Source organism: Apium graveolens, chromosome 3 (genome assembly GCF_009905375.1).
Source record: "Apium graveolens cultivar Ventura chromosome 3, ASM990537v1, whole genome shotgun sequence".
Classification (NCBI taxonomy): Eukaryota; Viridiplantae; Streptophyta; class Magnoliopsida; order Apiales; family Apiaceae; genus Apium; species Apium graveolens.
This window is the reverse complement of record NC_133649.1, coordinates 104719845-104744138: the sequence shown is the minus strand read 5'-3', so window position 1 is coordinate 104744138 and position 24294 is coordinate 104719845. Positions and strand designations below refer to the sequence as shown.

The 24294-nt window shown below is 35.4% G+C and overlaps 1 protein-coding gene across 1 annotated transcript; it reads left to right on the top strand.

The window, feature by feature from the left end:
* Positions 1–2269: 2269 nt before the first annotated feature.
* Positions 2270–14134, top strand: LOC141712668 (uncharacterized). Its single transcript, XM_074515691.1, has 9 exons — positions 2270–2788; positions 3012–3076; positions 4192–4306; positions 4401–4524; positions 5024–5104; positions 6378–6719; positions 9058–9224; positions 9309–10141; positions 12497–14134. The coding sequence occupies exons 1-9, from the start codon at positions 2451–2453 to the stop codon at positions 13969–13971; spliced, it is 3540 nt and encodes a 1179-aa protein (XP_074371792.1). The 5' UTR covers positions 2270–2450; the 3' UTR covers positions 13972–14134.
* The last annotated feature ends 10160 nt before the right edge of the window (positions 14135–24294 follow it).

The following is a 24294-nucleotide window of genomic DNA, read 5'->3' as shown; positions in this document are numbered from 1 at the left end:
AACTTGTTATTGTCTTAATATTGAGCGATATCCATACAATTGTTGCATAGGTGCATAATCTTAAGTTAACTAAAAAGAGTCTTTGTGGATAAGAATCTGATTTATATCTTATACTACTTGCGAACGCGTATACTTGCGTGTAATTTTAGCGCGTGTTTTTGCCCCTAAAAGATAGGGCTGTTAAGAGCTTTGTCGTCAGATTCTTTCCCACTCCCTGTATTACTTGACATCATTGACATAATATGTTGCAACTGTTGAGGAGTAAAAACCACATCATGTGCATTTGAGGTCTCATTGGACACAACCGCATTGGCCATTTTTACCTTCCCATTCCATCTGTCATTTCCAGAACTGCCACCAGTGTATGAACCAGAGTTCATCTTTGGAGGAGGTTTATTATGCTTGTAGTGCCATTTTGGGTAACCATTTACTACCCAACACTTAGCAGAGCTATGACCCTATACACCACACACAGTACAAACATTAATCCTTTCATGGTTACCTTTGCTATACATGGCTGACATTTCTACTTCAGGCACACTAGACATATTTAATACATCTCTTTGTGATTTCTGCTACTGCAGAGCAACACATGTCACTTCAACCGCGGGTAGAGGAGTTAACATCAATAGTTGACTCCTTTGAGCTCCATACATATCATTTAAACCATTTAAAAACTGAAAAAGTCTTGACTCCTCTTTCATAGTTTCTATAGCTTTCAGTAAAGCAATGTTTTCTTCACTTACATTAGTTAGAGTAGGTAATACACTCATGGACTCAATATCTTCCCAAAGACTACTTACAACAGTATAATAGTCAGCAACAGATTTGTCATTTTGTTTTAAATTAAACAAGTCTTTGCTTAACTTAAACTTCCTAGATCCATTTGTCATCATAAATCTACGCTCTAGTTGTTTCCACACTTCACTAGAAAGATTAATAAACAACACAGATCCTTTAATAGTTTCAGAGATGTTATTATGGAGCCAAGATATTACCAAATTATTGTAGGTGTCCCACTGTGCTGCCTCAGTCTCATCTGTTGTGCTTCTTGTCACAGATCTATTGACAAAACCCAATTTCCTTGTCAATTAAATAGATCCTAGTACAAACAGTTGCCACCTTGTCTGTACCATGAGTTGTTACCATGAGTTGTTAGGCTATGGAGACACACAAAACTGCTCCAGACAAAAGCTAATAAACTACTACCTAACAACTTATTTACCGAGTATTGAAACTGCAATTTTACTCTTTTACTCCCATTAGTATTGTGTATTTAAGTATTGATAAGTAGTGTTTTGCTCCAATAATCTAGTGCTAATAAACGAGAATTTTGACTTGTACTTGAGAGAATTTCATGTATATTAAATGTATTTTTGTAACATTTTAGAAAAATGAAAATTCTCTCGATTTAAAATTGAGAAACAAAGATTTTATGAAATATCAATTATAAACATTCATGATATTCAACTCGACTTAAATTGTCTGTATAGAAGACAAATTTCTATATGACAAAAATCATTTCAAATACTCATATATTCATTTTGATAATATTCTTTTAATCTTACTAATTCTTCATTTTGATAAATATTATTTCACGTAACTTAAATTATACATACTTTAGTAGTTAAAAATAATAATGAAGTGATTTTATGGTATAAATCTTTTTTCAAATTTTATAATACCTAATCAAATTAAGAAATACTCCCTCCGTCCTTTTGATTTGTTATCAAAAGGATTGGACACGGAGATGAAAAAATATGTATAAAGTAGAGAAAAAGAGAAAGAAAAGTGGGTGAAGTGGTCGGACACGTTGATTTTTAATGTAAGATAGTGAGGTAAAAGTAATGTGAAAAAGGAGAAAAAGTGGGAAAATGGGGGACCTGTTGACTATTTTTGGTAAGTTTTGAAATGTAAAGAAATTAATGAGACATCCCAAAAAGGAAACTGTAAAGAAATTAACAGGCCGGAGAGAGTACTTTATTCTTGAAAATGATATTAAATAATATAAAATTATTATACAAATATTACGTAAACTAATACTACCTCCGTCCCACTCATTTCTTTACAGTTTTTTTTCAAATGCCTGACACGTATTTTAAGGCAATTATAAAGTATATTTCCGTAATTTATTTTAAATTTTTTTTTTTTATAAAAAATTGAATATTATAAATTGAGGGAGGGACTGAGGGAGTATTTTTAAGGGTATTCTTAATTATAAATTTAAAGGAAAGTAAGTAAAAGGCAAAAAAAAAGATAGGAAAATTACCATTAGCCAAAAAAAAAAACACTTGCTGTACCCGTTACTCCAGCCCGTGTCAACTCAACTGAGTCGTTCACAAATCACATCCCCGTCGGTTCAAGGCACATCTCACCTACTCATTATCCCAATCTCCGATCACTAACACGGTGATCTCTCTCACTCTCTCTCCTCACTTTCTCTCTCTACCATGGAAGAATACCCGGACGAGCTCCGTACGCCGCCGGTAACTCTCGTCTCTCTCGTCGGTTACTCCGATCTGCACGCCTCCATCTCCACACATCTCCACACCGAACAACCTCCAATCAACACTCTCGCATTGCCTGATTTCTCCAAAATCTCCGTAATTGCGAGGAACAAGGAGAGAACATCGGTTTCTTCGCCGCCGGTAGGTATATTGAAGAGAGATTGGCTTTTGAAGCATCGGACTAAGGTTCCGGCTGTCGTCGGAGCTCTGTTTAGCTCCGATCATGTTTCAGGTGATCCTGCTCAGTGGCTTCAGGTCTGCACTAATCTCGAGAATCTCAAGTACGTTTGCCTTCTCTGTCAATCCTGTTTTTGTTTCTTCGATGAATTATTAACCTCGATTATATGTTACATTTTGTCGGTTTGGATTTCCTGGATTAATTAATAGAATTTTATTGCATGAGGTTATTAATTTATAGAGTTTTTAACTATACGCGTTTGCATTTGTGTTGTATATGTATTTGTGAATTGACATTGCGGTGAATATGTTTGAATTTGTTTGTAGATCTGTGATTCTAGGAAGGAACATCAAATTGGTTCTGATTGTTGTGTTGCGGTCAAGCTATGCAAGTAAGTTTCTGTATATATTTGTATAGTGCGTTAGGATATTTATTGTCATGTCATTTTAGCACGATATAAGACCTATATTCACATTTCTACATACTTAGAAGTTTTTTGACGGAAGTTAGGATAAGGCTTTTTAGAGCAACTCCAATGGAGTGCTAGTTCATTCCTTATATTTAATATAAAATATTGAATCTTAGTAATTTAGAACATTGATAAGGACTTTGAGTTCCAACAATGTTCCTTATTTGATATTATATTACTAAAAGTACTTTTCATACACTACATGATAGAGAGAGAAAGAAAGTACTCTAATATTATATTATTAAATGAAAGTTAGCACTTGCTAAGAAGAAGAGGTAGGTTAGTTATTTATAAGTAATGGAAGAAGGATCTTAGTGAAATAAGGACTCACTAGGATTCTGTTGGAGCACATTTTTTAGCTCCATATCTTAAATTACACCTTAGGATAACAAAGAGAGAATCTCTTGGAGTTGCTCTTAGTACTCCCTCCATCCCATTTTAGTTGTCACATTTTTTTTTATAGAAGTCAAACCAATTTTTGACCAAAAATTACACATTACTCTTATATTACTTCAAAAAACTTAAAATTATATATTAAAGTAGATTAAATCTACTTTCCGGTGATGTAATTTTTTTATTTTGTTCAATTATAAATTATTAATAAACTCCGGTCAAACTTAAGTCAATTTGACCGGCAAAAATCCAAATGTGACAATTAAAATGGGACGGAGGGAGTACTTCTAGTAGCAACTTACTTGTTAGGATTTCCGATGTCATTCTCCACCGATATAAAATCTATTTCCAACGTTTATATGCACCTAGAGGTATCTAGAGTTGATTAGAATTTGATGATGCCATTATTTTTAACTTTAATGATTAATCACAGAAATTGGTATAGGAGTTCAGTGGTTCTTTATGCTAAGAATTTTACTGATGCTTCATTCTGGCAAGATCTACTTATGGATATTTCTTTGTGTTTGAAATTCAAAAGGAGTTTATCTTATTCTTTTAGTTACATTCTACAAGATTTGAGGGAATTACGGAAAACCTTAGAACTTCGACAGCTGCCTGGTAATGCAGTGATGTGTTTGTTGCAGATAACATAAGTGAAGATCGAATGATTGCTTTGCGTAAGCGTGCCGAAGTGGATTCCAAGTACGTTGTTAACTTGGTCCTGGATGATGGGGTGCAACTAAAACAATCTCTAATGAGGTACGAAATGTTTTTAATGATTCCGGATTGGTAGTTGCTTATCTGATTTTTTTTTATGTATGCCTTGTTTTCTTAATGTTGTAAATTTCTACAGGTTAGGAAACACATTTGCAGAACTAGCAAATGTCTATTATCGGGATGAAGGACGAAGGGTAAAAGCACGAATTGAAAAAAAGAGCTTCGGTTCTATAGAGTTGCATATTCGCTACTGCTTTAAAGTGAGCTAAATTTTTTGTCGATTTTAATTAGTTATATTCGTAGTATGGTTGTTATGTTTTAAATAATTTTTAGGTTGAAATCTCGGTTAGTTATAATAGAGCTGATTCATTGTGGGAATCGAGGTCCATCTAGTGTATCTGCTCAGTACCCAATGAATAAATCTTTACAATAAAGGCTTAATTTTTTATTTTGCAGTCTTTATCAGTAAATAATGGCGTGGTTACGAGATTTATTCAGACTGTCAGACTACCCATCTCAAGACTGCATTGTGCTACTTTCTTTTATATACAGAACTGAGCCATCTAGAGTAATTAATTTTTATAACACCTAAGAGTAAAACGTTGATCTATATCCAATGAGCATAGAACTTGACATTAGATGTTAACGGCGCTTATCTGCTCCTGCCGAGTATATTCCTTGGTGCACTATTTAAGCATGCTAATTATCTTTTTCTTTTATGTGAATTACTAATATGATTTAAACCTTCTGAATTGCTAGGCTGCTGTATATGCAGAATTTCGTAGAGACTGGGTTGAAGCATTGAGGTTGTATGAGGATGCCTATCGTGTGCTACGGGAGGTATTGGATATGCAAGACGCTTATTATTACATATACCTCGGTTCCACATGACCTCTTCAGTTTTGTGTTTTTTTGTGGTCTTCTGGTAATTCATTATATGTATACTGTTGAAAATTTTCCGAAACTTAACTTCTTATGAAAATCTTGTAATGGATAAATTGTTGTCAAGCAATAGGGACCATTGCCGTAAATAACATAAGATACATTCGTATTTGTAATACAGATTTGTCTAGTAGTATAATGCAATGAAACAATAGAGCATGTTGAATGTTGGAGTAAGCTGATACAGCCACTTGATTTTCGTATATGACGTTATGATTCCTAGAGTTAGGGGGGGGGTGTTTAAAAATGGATATACTTTTGTTTTTTTGTATGTTTAACAAACTAATTTATATTACTTTGAAATAAAAGTTAGCGAATCCATTTTTTTGTTGGTCGAGTGTTTGATTGGTCGAGACATATACCTTTGAATAGAGTCTTACTTAAAATTATAATGAATTTAGACTGCAAGTTGAACTTTAAGTATGGAAGTACAACCTGTAGTAATGCGTTTTGTTCAATTGACGAGTGTTATGTAGAAAGAGAATTTTAAAGGGGAAGCTTTTTAATTTTGAATTTCGTCATAATTAAATTTAGTTTTTGATTTATATTAGAATTATTATTTGACATAGGAAACGAAAACCATGGTTATGAAATGAAATCCACCAGGCATTTCATTTTTTGCTACAATTTTAGCACTAAGGCGTGACTGAGATTTCTAATTGCTGACATCATGTAGTTCCATGGATAACCCTCTGTCACATAAGTATGATAAAGTTAATTGTACTCTACTTCTAAACTGTTTAAGAACCCTTTACTTAATAGCATGATAAACAGGAAGAATAAATAAAAAAATGTATGCGGTGTAATGGTCCTTGTGTATATTATTTCTAGTCTGAGTTTGTATATGAAATTGACCATGCTGAGAATCTCCAATTTACCGCATCGTGTAAATGGATTTTGTTAGGGTAGGTGATTTGGAAGGGATTTATGGATGCGAAGTTTGTGGAGCTAATGGGGTTTACTCTGTAGTTTAATGCAATGCCAGTCCTTCATATTTTTAAGTAAGCGCATTGCTGTCTAATTCACGATAAATAGATTTCCTAATAATAGTAACATAACCAACAATCAAGTTATTCGTGTCCTAACATAATTGTTCTCACAGATTTTTCTTTTTTTGCATCAATATGAGTTTCTATTGTTTTAGAACTTTTTGTGCTTATATTAATTGTAGATGATTGGGACATCAACAAGAATGCCACCAATTCAACGCTTAGTCGAGATTAAATATGTTGCTGAGCAGTTGAACTTTAAAATTTCGACCTTACTATTGCACGGTGGGAAGTTAACAGAAGCAATTATTTGGTTTCGTCAGCACAATGCTGCTTACAGTAAGCTTTTGGGTTCTACAGAAGTGACTTTTCTTCATTGGGAATGGCTGAGCAGACAGTTTTTAGTTTTTGCTGAACTACTTGAAACAAGTTCAGCAGCCGCACACAGCATCTCTTCACCTATTGTTTCCGGTGCTGCAGATAAGCCAACTGAATGGGAGTTCCATCCATCTCACTATTATCAGGTAAATGGACTCATATTTGCAAACTTTAGCCGAAATTGTACTTCTATCGTGCTATATTCTTTTGCAGTTCTATTCTTGATTCATAAATTGTGAATGCTTATTGAACACACAGATTTAAAGCCTGGATTGTCTTTGGCTGTTCTCGTTTTATTAGTATGTTGGTGCTCTTTTTTCCACCATGAAATGAGCTTATTTCTCATTGTACATTGTCATATAGTTCCAATCTCTTACTAATATTGGTGTTGTTTGCTACAATACCTAACGAGGAAATCGGTATTACGTTACTTATCAATAATTCTATATTGCTGTTTAGAGACAGGTATCTTTAATATAATTTATGTAATGGCATTCAAGGCTATAGCTTTTCAAGCAGCATGATTACCGACCGAGTACACTTAAACTTACAAGCTGACACATAGGTGTGTGGCGCGTGCATACACGCACATATATCTATACTTATATTAAATCAGGAAATTCTCTAAACCTGTTATTTGATACAAGATTATTCTAGTTATTCTACAATTGAACTCCATATTATAATATTTTATTTTAATTATTTAGAAATTATGGTGGGATTTTTATGATTGGTTATAGAATAATGTTAGACATGTACCTCTTTTTGTATGTATATATTTTTTCAGAAATTTATTTGATACAAGGTTATTCTAGTTATTCTGTAATTGAGCTCCATATTATAATATTTTATTTTGTTTATTTAGAAATGATGGTGGGATGTTTATGATTGGTTAGAGAATAATGTTAGACGTGTACCTCTTTTCGTATGTATAAATATTTTTATTCATAAATTATTTGGGAATGTATATATATTTTAGTTTAGATTGCCGGTACTATTTTTTTATTTAATTACTACAAATGAGTCTATAGTCTGTATATTTAATAGTAAAAAGTTAATACATATGTATTTATATTAACTATTAATATTTTTAATAATTCTAATTAGCAGCTTAGATTATTTTATCCTAATTTTTAGATTATCTAGAGTTAGCCCTTGAACTAATTAATCATTTTCATAAAAAGTATTAGTAATTTGGATCAATGATTTTACAACCAAAAATGTATATTCAATCTATACTGTTAATATTATATATGAAAAAGTATCAGTATGAAAACAATGCTCAACTTAAAATTAAAACATAATATTCACAATCAGTACAACTGGATCATCGAGAATCAGTCGCTAAATCTTTTTCCTATTATATGAATTGATGAATTGATGTTATTGGATAAATTTGAGATTTATCAGCGGCTCTACCGATTCTCTGGGTTGATGGGGTTTTTCAAACTTATTTAATTAGTTATTTATTAGGAATTAACAACATTGTGAGGATTGTATTCCTATTATACAAGTTAGAATGAACTCTTATAGTTTGCACAAGTAGATGTGATCTTCAATTCTTCATTGTAGCTACTGTGACTCATTTCTGAAATATGTGATAAAACTCATCCCCCAGTTCTTATTTTAGTCTTGTACCATCACTCACACAAAAAACTAAATACTTAGGAGTATGAGTTAAAACCTGCACAGAGATCATTCAGAAAAGGAAATGGAACAGTGGGCTGAGTGAAGTGCTTCCATCTGTAGTGTGTGAGTTGCAACCTCCTATGCTTCGTCTGGGACTTGTGAGCAAACAAATTGTATTATAGTCGATTTTCATAATATAATAATAAATATTTGATTCCATTGGCATCACTTGCTCAAAGGAGTGAACAAATTTGATAAACCCACCAAAAACCTTTAGTCTTCTACAGAGTTGTAGACTTGTGCATGTATATAATGAAAATGGTTCCAAGCCCACCAAAGGGCTATTGCTGTCACTCCTTTTAAGATGTTGAGGGTTCAAGCCATTTGAAATGCAAAATTTTGGGGGGGGGGGTAATTACAAAAAAAAACTATGTAGTCCCTAGCCAGTCAGTGTAATCTTTTTCTTCCAGTTATTAACACTAAACTTGAGGGGCTACTATTGAGTATTTGCTGGCTTCTCAATTTTGGCTTTAGAGGTTTTGGAGGGAAAGAGTGTACAAAAACTGAAACCATGCTGTTCTTTTTTGTCTCTGGTTGTATTCCACTTTAGAGACTAGTATTTATCTTACTATATTTCAAGCTTGTCCTTCTCTGCCTTCTCCGTGGCGACTGCCGATTTATGCGATTTGTAGGAAATTCGATTGTCCTGATTTGAGTAATTTTTTTTGTTCTTTTCTTTGTGTAACGTGGTTCACCTGTTTTCCACATGCTTATTTTCTCACTGCAACAGAGTAAGATTTCCTGGAAAGATGTGAACTAATTGGTGTTCTGTGTCTGCATCTTATCCTGGATCAGTCAGCTGCTCAGTATTTGATGGAGAAGAGATCATGTCTGGAATTTGGGTTATCTTTATTGGACAGTATCAATGATGTTGATGGGAATGTTGACTCTGTGGTACCCTCTGCTTATGTGGGTCAGTTTGCCCAGTTACTTGAGCACGGAGATGCACTTGAAATGCAACCGTAAGTTTGTTCAAATGTTCTTTGTCATTTTTATTTCGTTTGTATTACGGTTTCAAATTTTCCAGCTGCTATCTGCTTGTGCAGATTAACTGATGAAGGATACACTCGTTATGCTCTATCAGAAGGGAAAAGATTTCAGGATTCTTTTGAAATCATCGCTCTGTTGAAAAAATCTTATGAAGCATACAAAAACATGAAAGCCCATAGACTTGCCTCTTATTGTGGGTTCCAGATGGCTAGAGAACATTATACTATGAATGAATTTGATAATGCCATACAACTTTTTGGTGATGTTGCAAATCTTTATAGACAAGAGGGATGGGTTGATTTGTTATGGGAAGTCTTAGGTTATCTACGAGAGTGCTCAAGGAAGCTTGGGGCGGTGCAAGGTTTTATAGAGTACTCACTTGAAATGGCTGCTCTTCCAGTATCAACTATAGCTGGTCCTAGATCTTATAAAGATTGTGTACCAGCTGGCCTTGCAAGTCTCCCACAGAGGGAAGTAATACACAAGGAAGTCTTTGGGCTTATCAGAGAAGAGTCAGGAATCACATCGAACAAAGATGATAGTATTCTTCAAATTAGTGGTGATTGTTCCGTTCATCTAGAGATTGATCTTGTCAGTCCTCTTAGAGTGGTACTTCTTGCCTCAGTTGCTTTTCATGAACATATAGTTAAGCCTGATGCACCAACATCTATTACAATGTCACTCTTGTCACAATTACCCCATACTGTTGAAATCGACCAGTTAGAGATTCAGTTCAATCAATCTGAGTGTAACTTTATTATTGTGAACGGTCAGAGGCCTGAATCAGCCGCTATATCCAATATTCAACCAGGTCATCGTGTGGAGACTGCTACTTGTTTGTCACTTGCGACAAACAAATGGCTGAGGTTGACTTATGACATTAAATCTGGTATGGATTTTTTACATTCTTTAATTGTCTCAGGTTTAGTCTATATATGCTTGCTTGAATAAAACAGTGTTAACAAAAAACATAATAGCACACAAAAAGTCATTCATATTGATTAAACTTTTGTGTTGCAGACTTGCAGTATGATGTTTAACTCTACTACTAAAGCCCTGCATATTAAACTTTCTCAATCCTGTAGAACAGAATTGTTAGTTCCCTTCATTATCACCGTATTACTAAAGCCATAGTATCAGAGTTTTTCAATATTGTAGTACTGATGTTTTGGTTCCCTTAATTTATTTATTTCCTTAAGAATTAAATTTCAATTTGTACCAGAACTTTCAGAAAAACAACCTGCACCCCTCAACTTCAACTCGCCAGATCACTATGCACCCTTTTGACAGTTAGAATTAAAATAATGAGGGGTAAAACATGAATTTCAATTTAAAACGTGAACAAAATTTTTAGTTAGAATTTCAAATATAAGTTAAAATGTTTATAAAAATGAATTAGTTTACATTACATATTAATATCAGATAAAATATTTTCATTAAATGCACATTAAAATAATAATGTCAAATAATTAAAAAAGTCGTGAAGCAATTATATTTAAATTAGTTATTTAATAAAAAAATTAAAAAGTTATTTAGAATTTAATTTTAGTATAATTATATAATTTTGGCATTAGTAATATGAAGTAAAATTCGAAACTCAATTAAATAGTATTATTTGAAATTTAAAAGTTATTATGTTATAGCTTGTAAAATAAAATTCAAATTTTAATATAATTTGGAAAATAAGAAATTTTTGTGCTGAAATTCATGTTTTACCCCTCATTATTTTAATTATAATTGTCAAAGGTGTGCTTTATGAATTGGTGGGTTGAAGTATAGGGGTGCAAGCTGATTTTCCAGTAATTCTGGTAAACATTGGTTTTTTGAATAAATTTTGAGTGTGCAAAGTGCATTTAACTCACATCAAGCTTTCCTTTGACATGGTTATCTTTTCAAGTCTCTTACTGCATTTGCATATGCAATTGTTCAGTGATAACATCAATAATTATAAATCAGTCAGTACCATATGCATAGCTGTCAATTTTAAACAGTAATGTGGATTCTGAAATTTCTCGTATTGTGAATTGTAATGGAAGATGTGGATAGTGATGCAAATGATGTGGATAGTGATGCAAATCACACAAGTAAATATCCCGGAACATCATTTTGTGGATTTAATTGTATCAATTAACCTATTTTAATTTAATTTCCATGTAAAATAATCTTTTGAATGTAGTTTTGAACCTCTGCCACAGGGATCCAACTTCTAATCATAGTCATGTTTAAATTTATATTTTCATGAAGAGCCATGATGCTTTTCATTTTTTTTTGCTAAAGGTCAATCAGAAGAATTTAAGTAGTCACACACACATGCCTCCACTAGGGCTTCAACCCTCAACCTTTTATTACCAAGTGGAGAGGCGTATCTACTAGGCTATATGCCTCGCAGCTAACCAATATTCCAATAGTGGGAATGAAATTTAATCAACTCTATAAATATAAATAGGAGTGAGCTCCTAAACAATAAGTTGATAGGGAAGCCATGTATGGAGCTCAAATGTGCGAATTCCATGTAAGCAAAGAAACATAGGAATTTTGTTGAGATAGAATCTTTAAATTAAAGGGAGAGAAATCCTAGAAAAACTGGTGCTTCTTTATAAGACGAGGCTACTTTTTCTATTTATGATTTAGTAGTGCTGTATAGAGATCACAAATCATGAGATCGATAGATGTCCTATCAGAACAAACCATTTTCAGGTGCAAAATGACTAAAAAGTATGAGAGAAATTTGTAGGGTTTTGAACATACAAAAATAAGAAGGAATGAATATTTAAAAAAAATTATCTATTATTTTTCCTCTTTTGATTGGTTGTTCACAAATTTTTTTATGTTCTGTGAGTGGAGTGATAGAACATCTGCATGGAATTACTGCCATGAAATTCTTTAACTTTTAAGTAGCTTTTATATGCACTAACAATGCTTGTATTTAATGCTTTAATATGTTGGTGTAGTTGATGACCATTTTAACTATTTTCAGTTCACCATTATTTATCATGGGCTATGTATGTTATTGGGAATAAGAATATAACCATATTTTATGGCTTTCTCTTTCAAAATTAAAGTCTAACTACCCCCAGTTATCTCACTCGTGTCAAGGCAATGACTTTAGGTGCTTCAGTTCCGTATTCCCTCTGCACCATGTAATCATTGTTCTTTCATAAATAGAAATTTTAGGCATTTTATGGGAGTTTACCTTCTGGTCTTAAAATTGGAGTTTACCTTATGGTCTTAAAATTCCATGCAGAACAAAGTGGTAAGCTTGAATGCATTTACGTCATTGCAAGGATTGGATCCCATTTCAGTATATGTTGCAGAGCGGAGAGCCCTGCCTCAATGAATGATTTACCACTTTGGAAGTTTGAGGACCGAGTGGAAAGTTCTCCGACTAAGGATCCTGCTCTTTCATTCTCTGGTGTAAAGGCTACGCAGGTTGAAGAAGCAGAGCCTCAAGTAGATCTTAATTTGGGTTCTTCAGGCCCTGCACTGGTTGGAGAGAGCTTTATTGTTCCAGTGACTGTTGCCTCCAAAGGTCATGCAGTCTACTCAGGTGAGATAAAGATAAACCTGGTGGATACTAGAGTAGGTGGCTTGATGAGTCCAAGTGAAGAAGAGCCATTTTCTACAGATGCCCTACATGTGGAGCTTATTGGGATATCTGGACAAGATGATACTCAGATTGGCGCTGACAACATTAGAAAAATCCAGCAATCTTTTGGATTGATTACTGTTCCGTTCTTGAATGATGGAGATTCATGGTCCGTCAATCTTGAACTTAGATGGCATCGCCCCAAACCAGTTATGCTTTATGTGTCATTAGGTTATTCTCCCCAGAGCATTGAACCTGCAGCACCAAAAGTTCATGTGCATAGAAACTTGCAGATTGAAGGCAAAACTGCTGTAGTAATTAGCCATCGTTATATGTTGCCTTTCCGAAGGGATCCTCTATTGCTTTCAACAATCAGACAAGTTGATTCTGATCAGTTGACGTCATTGCCCATGAATGAGACTAGTATACTCATTGCAACAGCTAAGAACTGCACGGAAGTGCCATTGCAGCTACTGTCAATGACTATCGAGGCAGAGAATGATGAAATTGGGAAATTATGCACTGTTGGAGAAGGATGTCAAGAACTTATGGATCCTGCACTCCTTGTGCCAGAAGAAGAGTTCAAGAAGGTATTTACTATCACTCCTGAATTAAATCACCCGAAGTTTAAGATGGGTACAGTGTGTTTGAGATGGAGGAGGAAATTCATACCTGGTGAAAAAACTGATTATTCAGCAACTGTACCTGAGGTTGTGACCAGATATAAACTCCCTGATGTAAAGGTGGAGTTGCCTCCATTGATTGTGAGTTTGGAGTGTCCTCCCCATGCTATCATCGGCGATCCATTCACATATTTTGTCAGAATAAAAAATCAAACGGATTTGCTGCAAGAGATCAAGTTCTCATTAGCAGATTCACAGAGCTTCGTGTTATGTGGACCACACAATGACACAATTTTTGTTCTCCCAAAAACTGAGAAGATTCTTAGTTACAAGCTTGTACCATTAGTCTGTGGTTGTCAACAGCTTCCCCGAGTTACTGTAACGTCTTTGAGATATGTGACTGGGTTCCAACCCTCAATTGCAGCATCTACGATTTTTGTATTCCCTTCTACACCTCATTTTGAGTTGACTGATAAGACAGGTAAGGTTAAAGAAATTAGCTGCAGCTGAGTACAGTCAATTTATTTTACTGCAGTTTGGTAACTATGTTGTCCTCGAGAAAGTTTTTGATCTTTAAGGTACTCTTTTACTTTCAACCATTATGCCCATAGCTTATTGAATAGCTGATTTCAGTGTCTCTATAGCAATGTTTTTGCACTAATATTAATATTCAGTAGTTCTTCCTTTCGTTTTTAATGACTCGACTTAAGGTCTGCTGGTATATCTTTCTAATTTAGGATCTTTAGTTTTTTATGTTGCAATTAATAAAATAAAATTGTAGATTTTTATGGTGTAAAATTGGGTTTGACACATGGATGAGTAGAAATTCGTTGAACATGTCTGCAACTACCCTTGTAAACTATGTGCTTATATGACTAATTAAATAAAAAATATTATTAATAAAGTACCGTAACAAAAAAAATTAATATGCAAGGAAATTGTTAGTTATCCGTGTAACTTGCAGATTATCTGCATCCTACATATAGGGACTACTGGCTTAGGGATATCTTAGTTCTTTGTGGGCAAAGTTTCAATTCAACATTTTTTTTCTATGACAATCTCCCTACTTGTTTGATTTGAACAGGATCTACTAGTTAATACTTAATAGATACTGTCATACTTTACGAAAGCCTTTCAGCAGGAAGTGTGAGACCTGAACAGAAGTATTAATGTGGAGTTATCACAGTATTTACTTGGGGTTCTGGATTTCATTTTATGAATAGTCCTTTGGGATGATACAGGTTACTCGGCCCATAAAAATGGCAGCAGCTAATACAGAAAATAGCTGATAGTTCTCTTTGTTGAATTTTTGTTGTGATTATTTTTATTTGTCAAATATCAAAAATTGCAAAGAAATTTTTAGCGAGAGTCTGAACCCTCAACATCTTACTGGTAATCCAGACATTACCGAGAGTAATGGGTGCATAAACTTGTGAAGCATTACTTTCTGTAATAAATAATTAAACAATATGAGTTGAGAGGAAGATTAGTGTGTTTTCAAGTGTATCAAAATAAACATTATAATCACAAACTGATCCATGCTTCCCTTTTTTTTTTACTTGGCTTGGCTGGGAATTGGAGCTGGAAATTTTTTCATGATATGTGGACCAAGTTTGTATAGCAAAAGTGAAAGAAGCTTAAGTGACCATATGCATGTCAATATGTACTTTTTTCTTTATTTACTGTCATGCATCCACTACTGGTTGAATTACTCTATACCCATTATTTGAGCCTGAGTACTAGTATTATTGTTCGCACACACATAACAGTTGTAATTGACACTAGGAGTAGAGGGCAAAAAAAAGAGTTGAAATTTGAATGTACAAGTAGTTGACAGGGGACTTAACAAGTATAATGGGGACAAAGGAAGCCCACTGTGCATCCTTGTTTTGGTACAAGTCAAGAAAGATTGATAAAAGTGTTGGAAAAGAAATGAAGTCCATAGCCAGCACTCAGTGTTGCTAACAGCACCTTTCTTCCACAAACCCTGAAAAGCTTTGTACTACCATGCACGCTCAGTCCTACCTATCAGTATATGACACATTATTCCTTTCTCATATTAAAACTCCCACTAGAGAGTAGAGACCCCTAGTACGTATATATGGCGTGCTTGTATTACATATATATACATCGGAGACGATGCAGAGTTATAGATTACATCTACCCTACCTATTTTCAACGGCTTCTTAGAGGTCATATTGCAGAGACAATTTGGCATTCTGTTCACCTCCATCAAAGCTAGCTGGGCAGCTGCATTAGTCCTGATTGGAGGTGGCCAGCATGTCAAATTGTTTCTTTGATTGTTTCTCTGAGAAACCCTAATGTATTGTGAAGAAAACTACCTTCGTCCCTACTCTCGATCTGATGCATGTGTATGTAGTAGTACTACTACTTGACTGGTCAGTTTATGCCAAATAATCTTTTGTTTTCGTTAATTTCATTTTTATATATCCGGAGAAATTCAGTTTTAAACTTTCAGCCAACAAGTAGAGCATCCCTTTAAATGCAGAACCAAGAATGCGAGCCTGCTTCGTTTATCCCTGTATTAGGTTATTTCAAATCAGATTATGATCAAGTACATGACTTACCCTGATAATTCCGGGGTGCGGGGCTGCTCCTTCAATGCCGCGCCTGAATCCTTCATGGCGGTTTCGCAGTTGCGGTGTAGTTGTTGCGGGGTGTCTCCAAAACAGCATCGGAGGGGGTTTAGCCTTGCGGCGCCTCTGGGGTGAGAATAAGAACTCGGTTTGAGAAACCTCTCCTCCTTGGGTTATTTATAAACCAGAGTAGGGTTTAGGGGTTGATATCTTTGAATCGTAGTCGTTAAATCTGGGAGCGGAGGACATCTGGTTGGGATGGATGCCTGACTGAGAAATGTTCTAAGAATCCTCTGACACGTGCCCTGATTATTCTCGTAGTTGATCTTCTATCACGCGCTTAGGCATGTGTTTCACGTGCTGGGACTCCAAAAGACTTGGTTATTGTGAACCACTAGTCCGGATCAAAGGTGAGCAGGACCGGGTGGTGTTGGCTTGTCCGGGCTATGACCTAAGGTGAGTAGAAGAGGGGTGGTTCTGGCAGTTCCGGACTAGGACTCATTATTCCTAGACGCCTTATGTACTAACATGTGCCCCACTCCCCTATGCAGATTTTCTGGATGGGGAAGTAGGATGAGTAATCTTTGGTGTATGTTGCTTGTAGATTGTTTTTAAAAGAATTTGAGCGAACCTTACCCCCCAGTCCGAGTTGAGTTGAGGTAGATCAAGCGGGACTATGGTAGATTGTCTTTAGAATAATTTGAATTTTATTTCCCCCCAGTCCGGGGTGAGTTGAGGTAGACCAATCCGGACTGTGGTAGATTGTATTCTAGAAGAAAGTTGAGTTTTTCTTGCCCTCCAGTCCGGGTTGAGTTTTGGCTGACCAACCCGGACTCTTATGCATTGGAGTAAATTGCTTGTAGGAGATTTTTGAGCTTTCCTTGCCCCCAGTCCGGATTGAGTTGAGGTAGACCAAGCCGGACTGTGGTAGATTGCCTTCTAGGAGAAAGTTGAGCTTTCCTTACCCCCAGTCCGGGCTGAGTTGAGGTAGGCCAGTCTGGATTGGAAGTTGAAACGATTTTGGGGCTTTCCCCCATGATTTGAATGATGACAGTTGTCTTTTTTGAAACAATGTGCCCCCTCGTGATTATTATTAATTAAAGTATATATATATATATATAATATGCAGATTTATACGATCAACGATTGGGATGTGGCCACTGTTACGACCGATATTTCTAAACCCTATCTATATATAATTGTGTGTTTATAATTAAAATTTAAATTGTATGAAATTATAATTGTGGATGATCTATATAATTGAGTGCCTATAAACTAAGTGTTTAATGTATTAGTTTATAGAAAAAAAATTGAAAAGAAAATCTTATCATTTAGTATTTTTAAATGATAATCAAAAGTACATCATTTAATATGAAAAATCGATTTTAAAAATATTTTAACAATATCAAATTTTATACCATTAAATTTCTAAAATCATAAGCTATTTTATGATATTTATTTTATGATTTATGGAGGTACATTTATATTTATAAAAATTGTTTTAGATAAATTAGTTGATTTTTAAATTACAAATTACTTAGTTTCCCATGCATGCAAATACCCTCTAATTCAATTTAAAGGGCATAAGAGACAATTCATACCCCACTAACCTTCTTTTATCCACAAAAAGACTAAACTACCCTTGCATGCACTTTTGCTTGGTTATTGGAGAATGACACTTTACTACATTCCAAATTCCACTATTGAATTAGTGCATGATGAACCATAAAGAGAGGGGTTAAACCAAAACCACACTCCACTCAAGCTCATCATTTTCACTCTCAAATTTTCTCTCCTCCCCCTCTCTTTTTCTTTATGGAAATTAGAGGGTATTTGCATGCATGGGAAACTAAGTAATTTGCAATTTAAAAATCAACTAATTTATACCCCACTAACCTTCTTTTATCCACAAAAAGACTAAACTACCCTTGCATGCACTTTTGCTTGGTTATTGGAGAAGGGCACTTTACTACATTCCAAATTCCACTATTGAATTAGTGCATGATGAACCATAAAGAGAGGGGTTAAACCAAAACCACACTCCACTCAAGCTCATCATTTTCACTCTCAAATTTTCTCTCCTCCCCCTCTCTTTTTCTTCATTCGGCCGAAGCCCCTTCCCCCATTCCCTTCAATTTTTTTTCTTCATCAAATCCTTGCCATTCTAGTGTAATTCCATTACCCATTCATATAATATACACTTTACAAGAAGTTCCATGCTTAGGAGACGAAGTTTAATGCCTGCATGTCTTGATTTTATGTGATCTCCAAAGAGAAACTCTTAATTCATGTGGATTAAAGAGTTCTCTATGAGATATACTTTTTATGTGCATAAACTAAGTATTTTCATGAATAAAACTCTTTTAAAACCTTTTCATGCTACTGATCTTTAGTTGTAAAGTCATATTCTACTTTGCATATTAGAGATAGGGCATTATTTTCAAGTATAATCATGTTATATATGCTCTTCTTTTCGAAAATGTACATGCATGCTTAGTTTGTGTTAAATTCGACCTTATATGTGCTTAAAACGAATTGTTTCCTTGATATTATGCTTGATCTTAGTTTTTAAAAGGTAGTGTGCATGATCTTTTGAAGTAGTTAAGTATTTTTAGTCGAATTTATGAGCTAATAACCCGCTTGTTTAGTCGAACTTGATTTAGTGATCATCTTAAGTTGCATGTTAAGTTTTATTTTGCATGTTGGTACTATAGGGCATGGATGATCTCCATTATTGGTTGAGGCCTTAGTTTAGAGTCTTATAGTAGTAAATTTGCCTTGGTTGATTTAATTCGTGGTTTTAAAGTGGGAGTTAAGGTGAAAAGGCTAGGATAGAATCCTGAATTTTTTTCCCATATTTGCATGTGAGTTTTGTGTTGATTTTGAATGGGCATTTATTAGGCATTGTTAGGCCCAAGCCACGGGGAGTTAAGACTTGGGGTATAATTGAGTCTTGAAGTCACAAATTAGAGAAACCCAACCATTTAGTGAGGTGCACACACCAAAATTTAGAATCTGTCTAGCAAGGGACAGTTTTGTAGCAACTTAGAAATGAGGAGTTTTGACCATGTCATGGGTAGGCCCTCACTAGGCCTTGGTTAGCCCTAGTTAGAGGGAGTGTCAGAGGAGTTTTTCCAGCCATAGTTCATAGAAATTGAGTTAGAATGATGTGTCATAAGTTAGTGCAAAACATGACACTTTTCTATCCAGAAAATAAGGGAATATTGGACTTTAAGCTTAGGCCCAGGTAGGCCCAAGCTAGGCCCTTGAGCCACACCCAGTTTGAGAGTTTCCTTATGGTCAGAAGAGTCTAGGTGTAGAAGTTTGAGAGGTAAACTTGAAGTGTAAGGGTGTCAATTGTACTCATAAACCCATTGGTGTCACCCTGAAATCACAATAATGAGCAAAATCACTTAACCTTTAGTTTTAGGGCACTTATGAGTGAGGCCTAGCTTGACCACCATAGTTTTAAGATAGTATGAGGACAGTAGAGTGTAAGGGGGTCCATAAGAACTTGATGGTTTAGAAAAGGCACTTCGAGTTATGAGGACGATATTAAGAGTTTTGACTAGTTTAGCATAACTAAGTGACTTGAGTAAGTGGAGTGAGATCATCCAAGCCTAGTGATGCAATATAGTGTGTATGGATATATTATTATGTACTTAAATGTGCTATGTGAACATGAGTGGCTATGTGAACTATTATGCTTATAAGGTAATTATAAGCGTTTATGTGTATATAGGCCTAAGTGCCAATGTGCGTAATTTCGGTTTATAATTAGGTTGAGTTAGTGAGTATATATTATAATGAGGATATTATTATTTTGTGTAGGCTCTCGAGACGAGGGTAAACTTGCCATTAAAGTCGAGTGAAGCTCTAGTTGCTCCCACCTGCCAGTCAAGTCAAGCCTTTCTCAAGGCAAGTATTTCAACCTACCTTTTTGTTTATACTGCAAGATAGTGTTAGCCCAGCTTTTATATATGATGCGAGTATTCTAATTCACCTTGCTATATATGATCCAAATGGTTTTAAATCTATCTTTCGTATTATATGCAAATGCCATGAACCCTCAAGTATCTATTGCAAGTAGTTTAACTTTGCTTGGAGATTGTTATGCAAATAATTCAAAAGTCATACCATGCTAATATACCAAGTAATTGTGATGTGGAACCCTGTGCAAGTTATACTCAGTAACCTTATCTTGATACCTAAAAGTCAGCTATCCCTTAAAAGTCGTTCATGATTGCTTGATAACCCTATTCTTACCCCTAAAACATGATACCCTGTTATACTTTAAACTGATGCTCACCTTCTTTATATTTCAATACCTATGTCTTATATGCAACCATTACCTTGAACCTAGTTTGACTTAGTTCCTTCATACTATCCAATAACCCTGCTAAATCTCATTGTCAAATTCCTTGTGAATAGAAACCTTGCAATTCCCTTGATAAAGTATAGTCTAGTTGATCATGGCCTTGAAATTTAGTGGACGTATTCCCTGTGCTTCAAAGTTGATCTAGAACCCTTGATAAAGATGCTCACTATTTAAGAAATTAACCGTCACTTGGCATCAGTTTTTAAAATAAAAAGTTAAAATTTGGATTTCCAGTCCCAAAGGGGGACAAATATTTTCTTTAGATAGTGGATCTGGACTGAGACGCAAGTCCTTTCCGCTCTTAATTTGTAGGCTTAAAAGTTGCCTAGGGATCCCATTAATGTTCTAGAACCCAGCGAGGTTCGGGATTACTTCGCGGCTGATCACCGACTGTAATCCGTAGCGTCATAAAATGGTTTTTGATAAGGAAATGGTTTTGAATGGTTTTATTACAATAAAAGATGCCATCATCCTGAAAGCTTATCAATTGATACAATATTGTTGAATCTTTCATTTCCATCATTATTCTTTTATTCTTGTTTATGTATATTATAGCGCTTGTTGAGCATTTGGCTCACTACTTGCTTTCACCCTGATATTACAGCTAGTAGGTATGGTAAGATTCAAGTAGACAGCGCGTAAGACTTGTGATTCCGATTCGTATGTTCGAGCTCAGGTAGATTAGTGATCGTTTTGTATGAGGACTCGATATTAAAAAAACCAGGTTGTAGTAGTTAATAGTATTGGGATGTTCCAAACCCTAAACTGTAAGATCTTGGTTTCGGATATATTTATTCCCTTTTGTTAACTATTGTAATAATTTATATAATATCTATTGTTAAAGTTGAGGTGTGACAGGTTTTGGTATCAGAGCTACGGTTTAGAGTCCCTGGACAGCCCAAATAGGTTATATATGTATATAGGTTTATAATATTATACGAGAGTGTAGGTATAGGTTATTTGTCATCCGCTAATACTTCTCTTATATATATATATGCATTATTTGGCAGCAAAGGGTGCATTCCTCATCATCCTCTGAACCGTCTGACACAATTGCTTTCTTTGTGTATGCTGAGTTGAGGCGTGAGTTTGACAGGCTTCAGGGCAAGTACGATCGACTGTTAGAACGATTGAAGAACGTGTATCCGGACAGCCAAAATTATGGAGGAAAGCCTTAGGAGCAGATGACTACAAGACTTGAGACCTTGGTTCAGTACGTTGACACTAAGCTTGATGAGATGCCATCGCACCGAGACCGTACCATCCAGTATACTATCCAGATGATTGCGGACGAGCTCCAGAGTATTGTGAAGATGCTTCGCGAGGAGAAGACTACCGTACCACGTTCTGATGGAGCAGAGCCTTAGTTCTTTCCATTATCTACTTCTCATGTCGTTGTATTGCTAGACTTTGTAGAATTCCCTGTTGTTTTCCTTTAATTAAGCATGTTATCCCTAGATTCAGACTTTATTCCGATCTTGATGTACCTTGACCTTAATTTTAATAATTATGCACTATCGTTCTAGTTGCTTTCAATTGTTCTTTTGCCTTTATATGCACCACCCTTATTGTTTAATTTAAAACCCGATTGAATGAATATAATGACTTGTGACATCTTAACCTTGAAATTTTCAGTATTGTTCATACCTGTTTTGATATAACTTCTATTTCAGGATCATGCCACCTAAAAAGAAGAACCCGACAACAACTTCTACCACAGATCCTAATATTCTTCGACTTCTGGAAACCTTTCAACAACAAACAAATGCTATAGCTCAACAACAACTAACTCTTCAACAACAATTCGAAAACCAAGGTAACCGTGAACCACACCAACCACCTGATCCACCAGTACCACCTCGATAAATTGTTACTTTCAAAGCTTTTCAGAATATGAATCCACCTGCATTTCATGATACCATTGATCCGGTAATAGCTAATACATGGATTAGGGAAATGGAAAGAGCTTTTGAATTGGTTCAGTTAGGAGAAGATCAGAAGACGACATATGCTACTTATTTTTTGAAAGGGGAAGTCATCTATTGGTGGGATTCAGTGAAAGCTATGGAGACAAATTAGCCGGTTTCTTGGGAAAGGTTTAGGAGGTTATTCCAGGAAAAGTATTACCTTAAGTATATGCAGAATCAGATGGAGCTTAAATTTCTTGAATTGAAGTTAGGAAGTATGTCTGTATTGGAGTACGAGAAGAAGTTTACAGAGCTGTCAAAGTTTGTGACGAAGTATACCAGCACTGAGGAAGAGAAAGCAAAGAGATTCCAACAAGGATTAGAGCCTTGGATCAGAGATAGAATGGCTATGTTTGAGCTTGATACTTATGCTGGAGTAGTACAGAAGGCTGCTCTAATTGAGAGTAATGGGATACAGTCAAGGAAAGAAAAGGATAACAAGAAGAGAAAGGTTCCATTTTATGGAGAAAAGTCTGAAGCCGGAAGCTCACAAGACAGGATTGTGAAAAGGATTGGATTCTACAAAGGCAGAAATTTTCAGAAGAAGGGAAATTTGAACAAGAGACAAGATTCTAAGGGGGACAACCAGTCAAGCCAAGGAAAAGTTGGAGAAAATAGATTTCAGAGACCAGAGTGCAAGCATTGTGGAAAAAGACATCCAGGATTGTGTAATAAGTTGAACATGACATGCTATAGATGCAATCAAAAGGGACACTTGGATAACGAGTATAAGATATCGAAGCCGGGAGTTACATGCTATAAGTGTGGAAAGACTGGACATATAGCTAGGGAATGCAAGTCAACCAGACCAGTCAAGGCTTTGATGAACGTGGCAAGTACTAGTGCAAGCATGCTAGCTGAGGTATTGGCATTACCTCCACCATCTACCGCAACTCTGCAAGCGACAACAAGGACATTTGATTTAAAGATGAAGGACGCTGTTCAGAATTCTGAGGTGATAGCAGGTAAACTTTTAATGAATAATGTTGAAGCTAAGGTATTGATTGATTCTGGAGCTACTAGATCTTTTAAACTAAAGGTTAAGTGATTTTATCTTTTAAACTAAAGATCTAGTAGCTCCAGAATCAATCAATACCTTAGCTTCAACATTATTCATTAAAAGTTTGCCTGCTATCACCTCAGAATTCTGAACAGCATCCTTCATCTTTAGATCAAATGTCCTTGCTGTTGCTTGTGGAGTTGTTGTAGACGGTGGAGATAATGCCAATACCTCAGCTGGCATGTGTGCACTATTACTTGCCACGTTCTGGTCTAGTTGACTTGCTTTCCCTAGCTATGTGTCCAGCCTTTCCACAATTTTAGCATGTAACTCCCGGCTTCGGTATCTTACACTCGTTAGCCAAGTTCCCCTTCTGGTTGTATCTGTAGCATGTCATGTTCAGCTTATTACACACTCCTGGATGTCTTTTTCCATAATGCTTGTACTCTGGTCTCTGAAATCTATTTTCTCCAACTTGTCCTTGGCTTGACTGGTTGTTCCCCTTAGGATCTTGTCTCTTATTCAAATTTACCTTCTTCTGAATATTTCCTCCTTTATGGAATCCAATCCTTTTCACACTCCTGTCTTGTGAGCTTCCAGTTTCAGACTTCTCTCCATAAAATGGAACTTTTCTCTTCTTGTTATCCTTTTCTTTCCTTGACTGAATCCCATTACTCTCAATCAGAGCAGCTTTCTGTACCACTCCAGTATAAGTATTAAGCTCAAACATAGCCACTCTATCTCTGATCCAAGGCTCTAATCCTTGTTGGAATATTTTTGCTTTCTCTTCCTCAGTGTTGGTATACTTTGTCACAAACCTTGACAACTCCGTACACTTCTTCTCGTACTCCAATACAAACATACTTCCTTGCTTCAATTCAAGAAATTTAA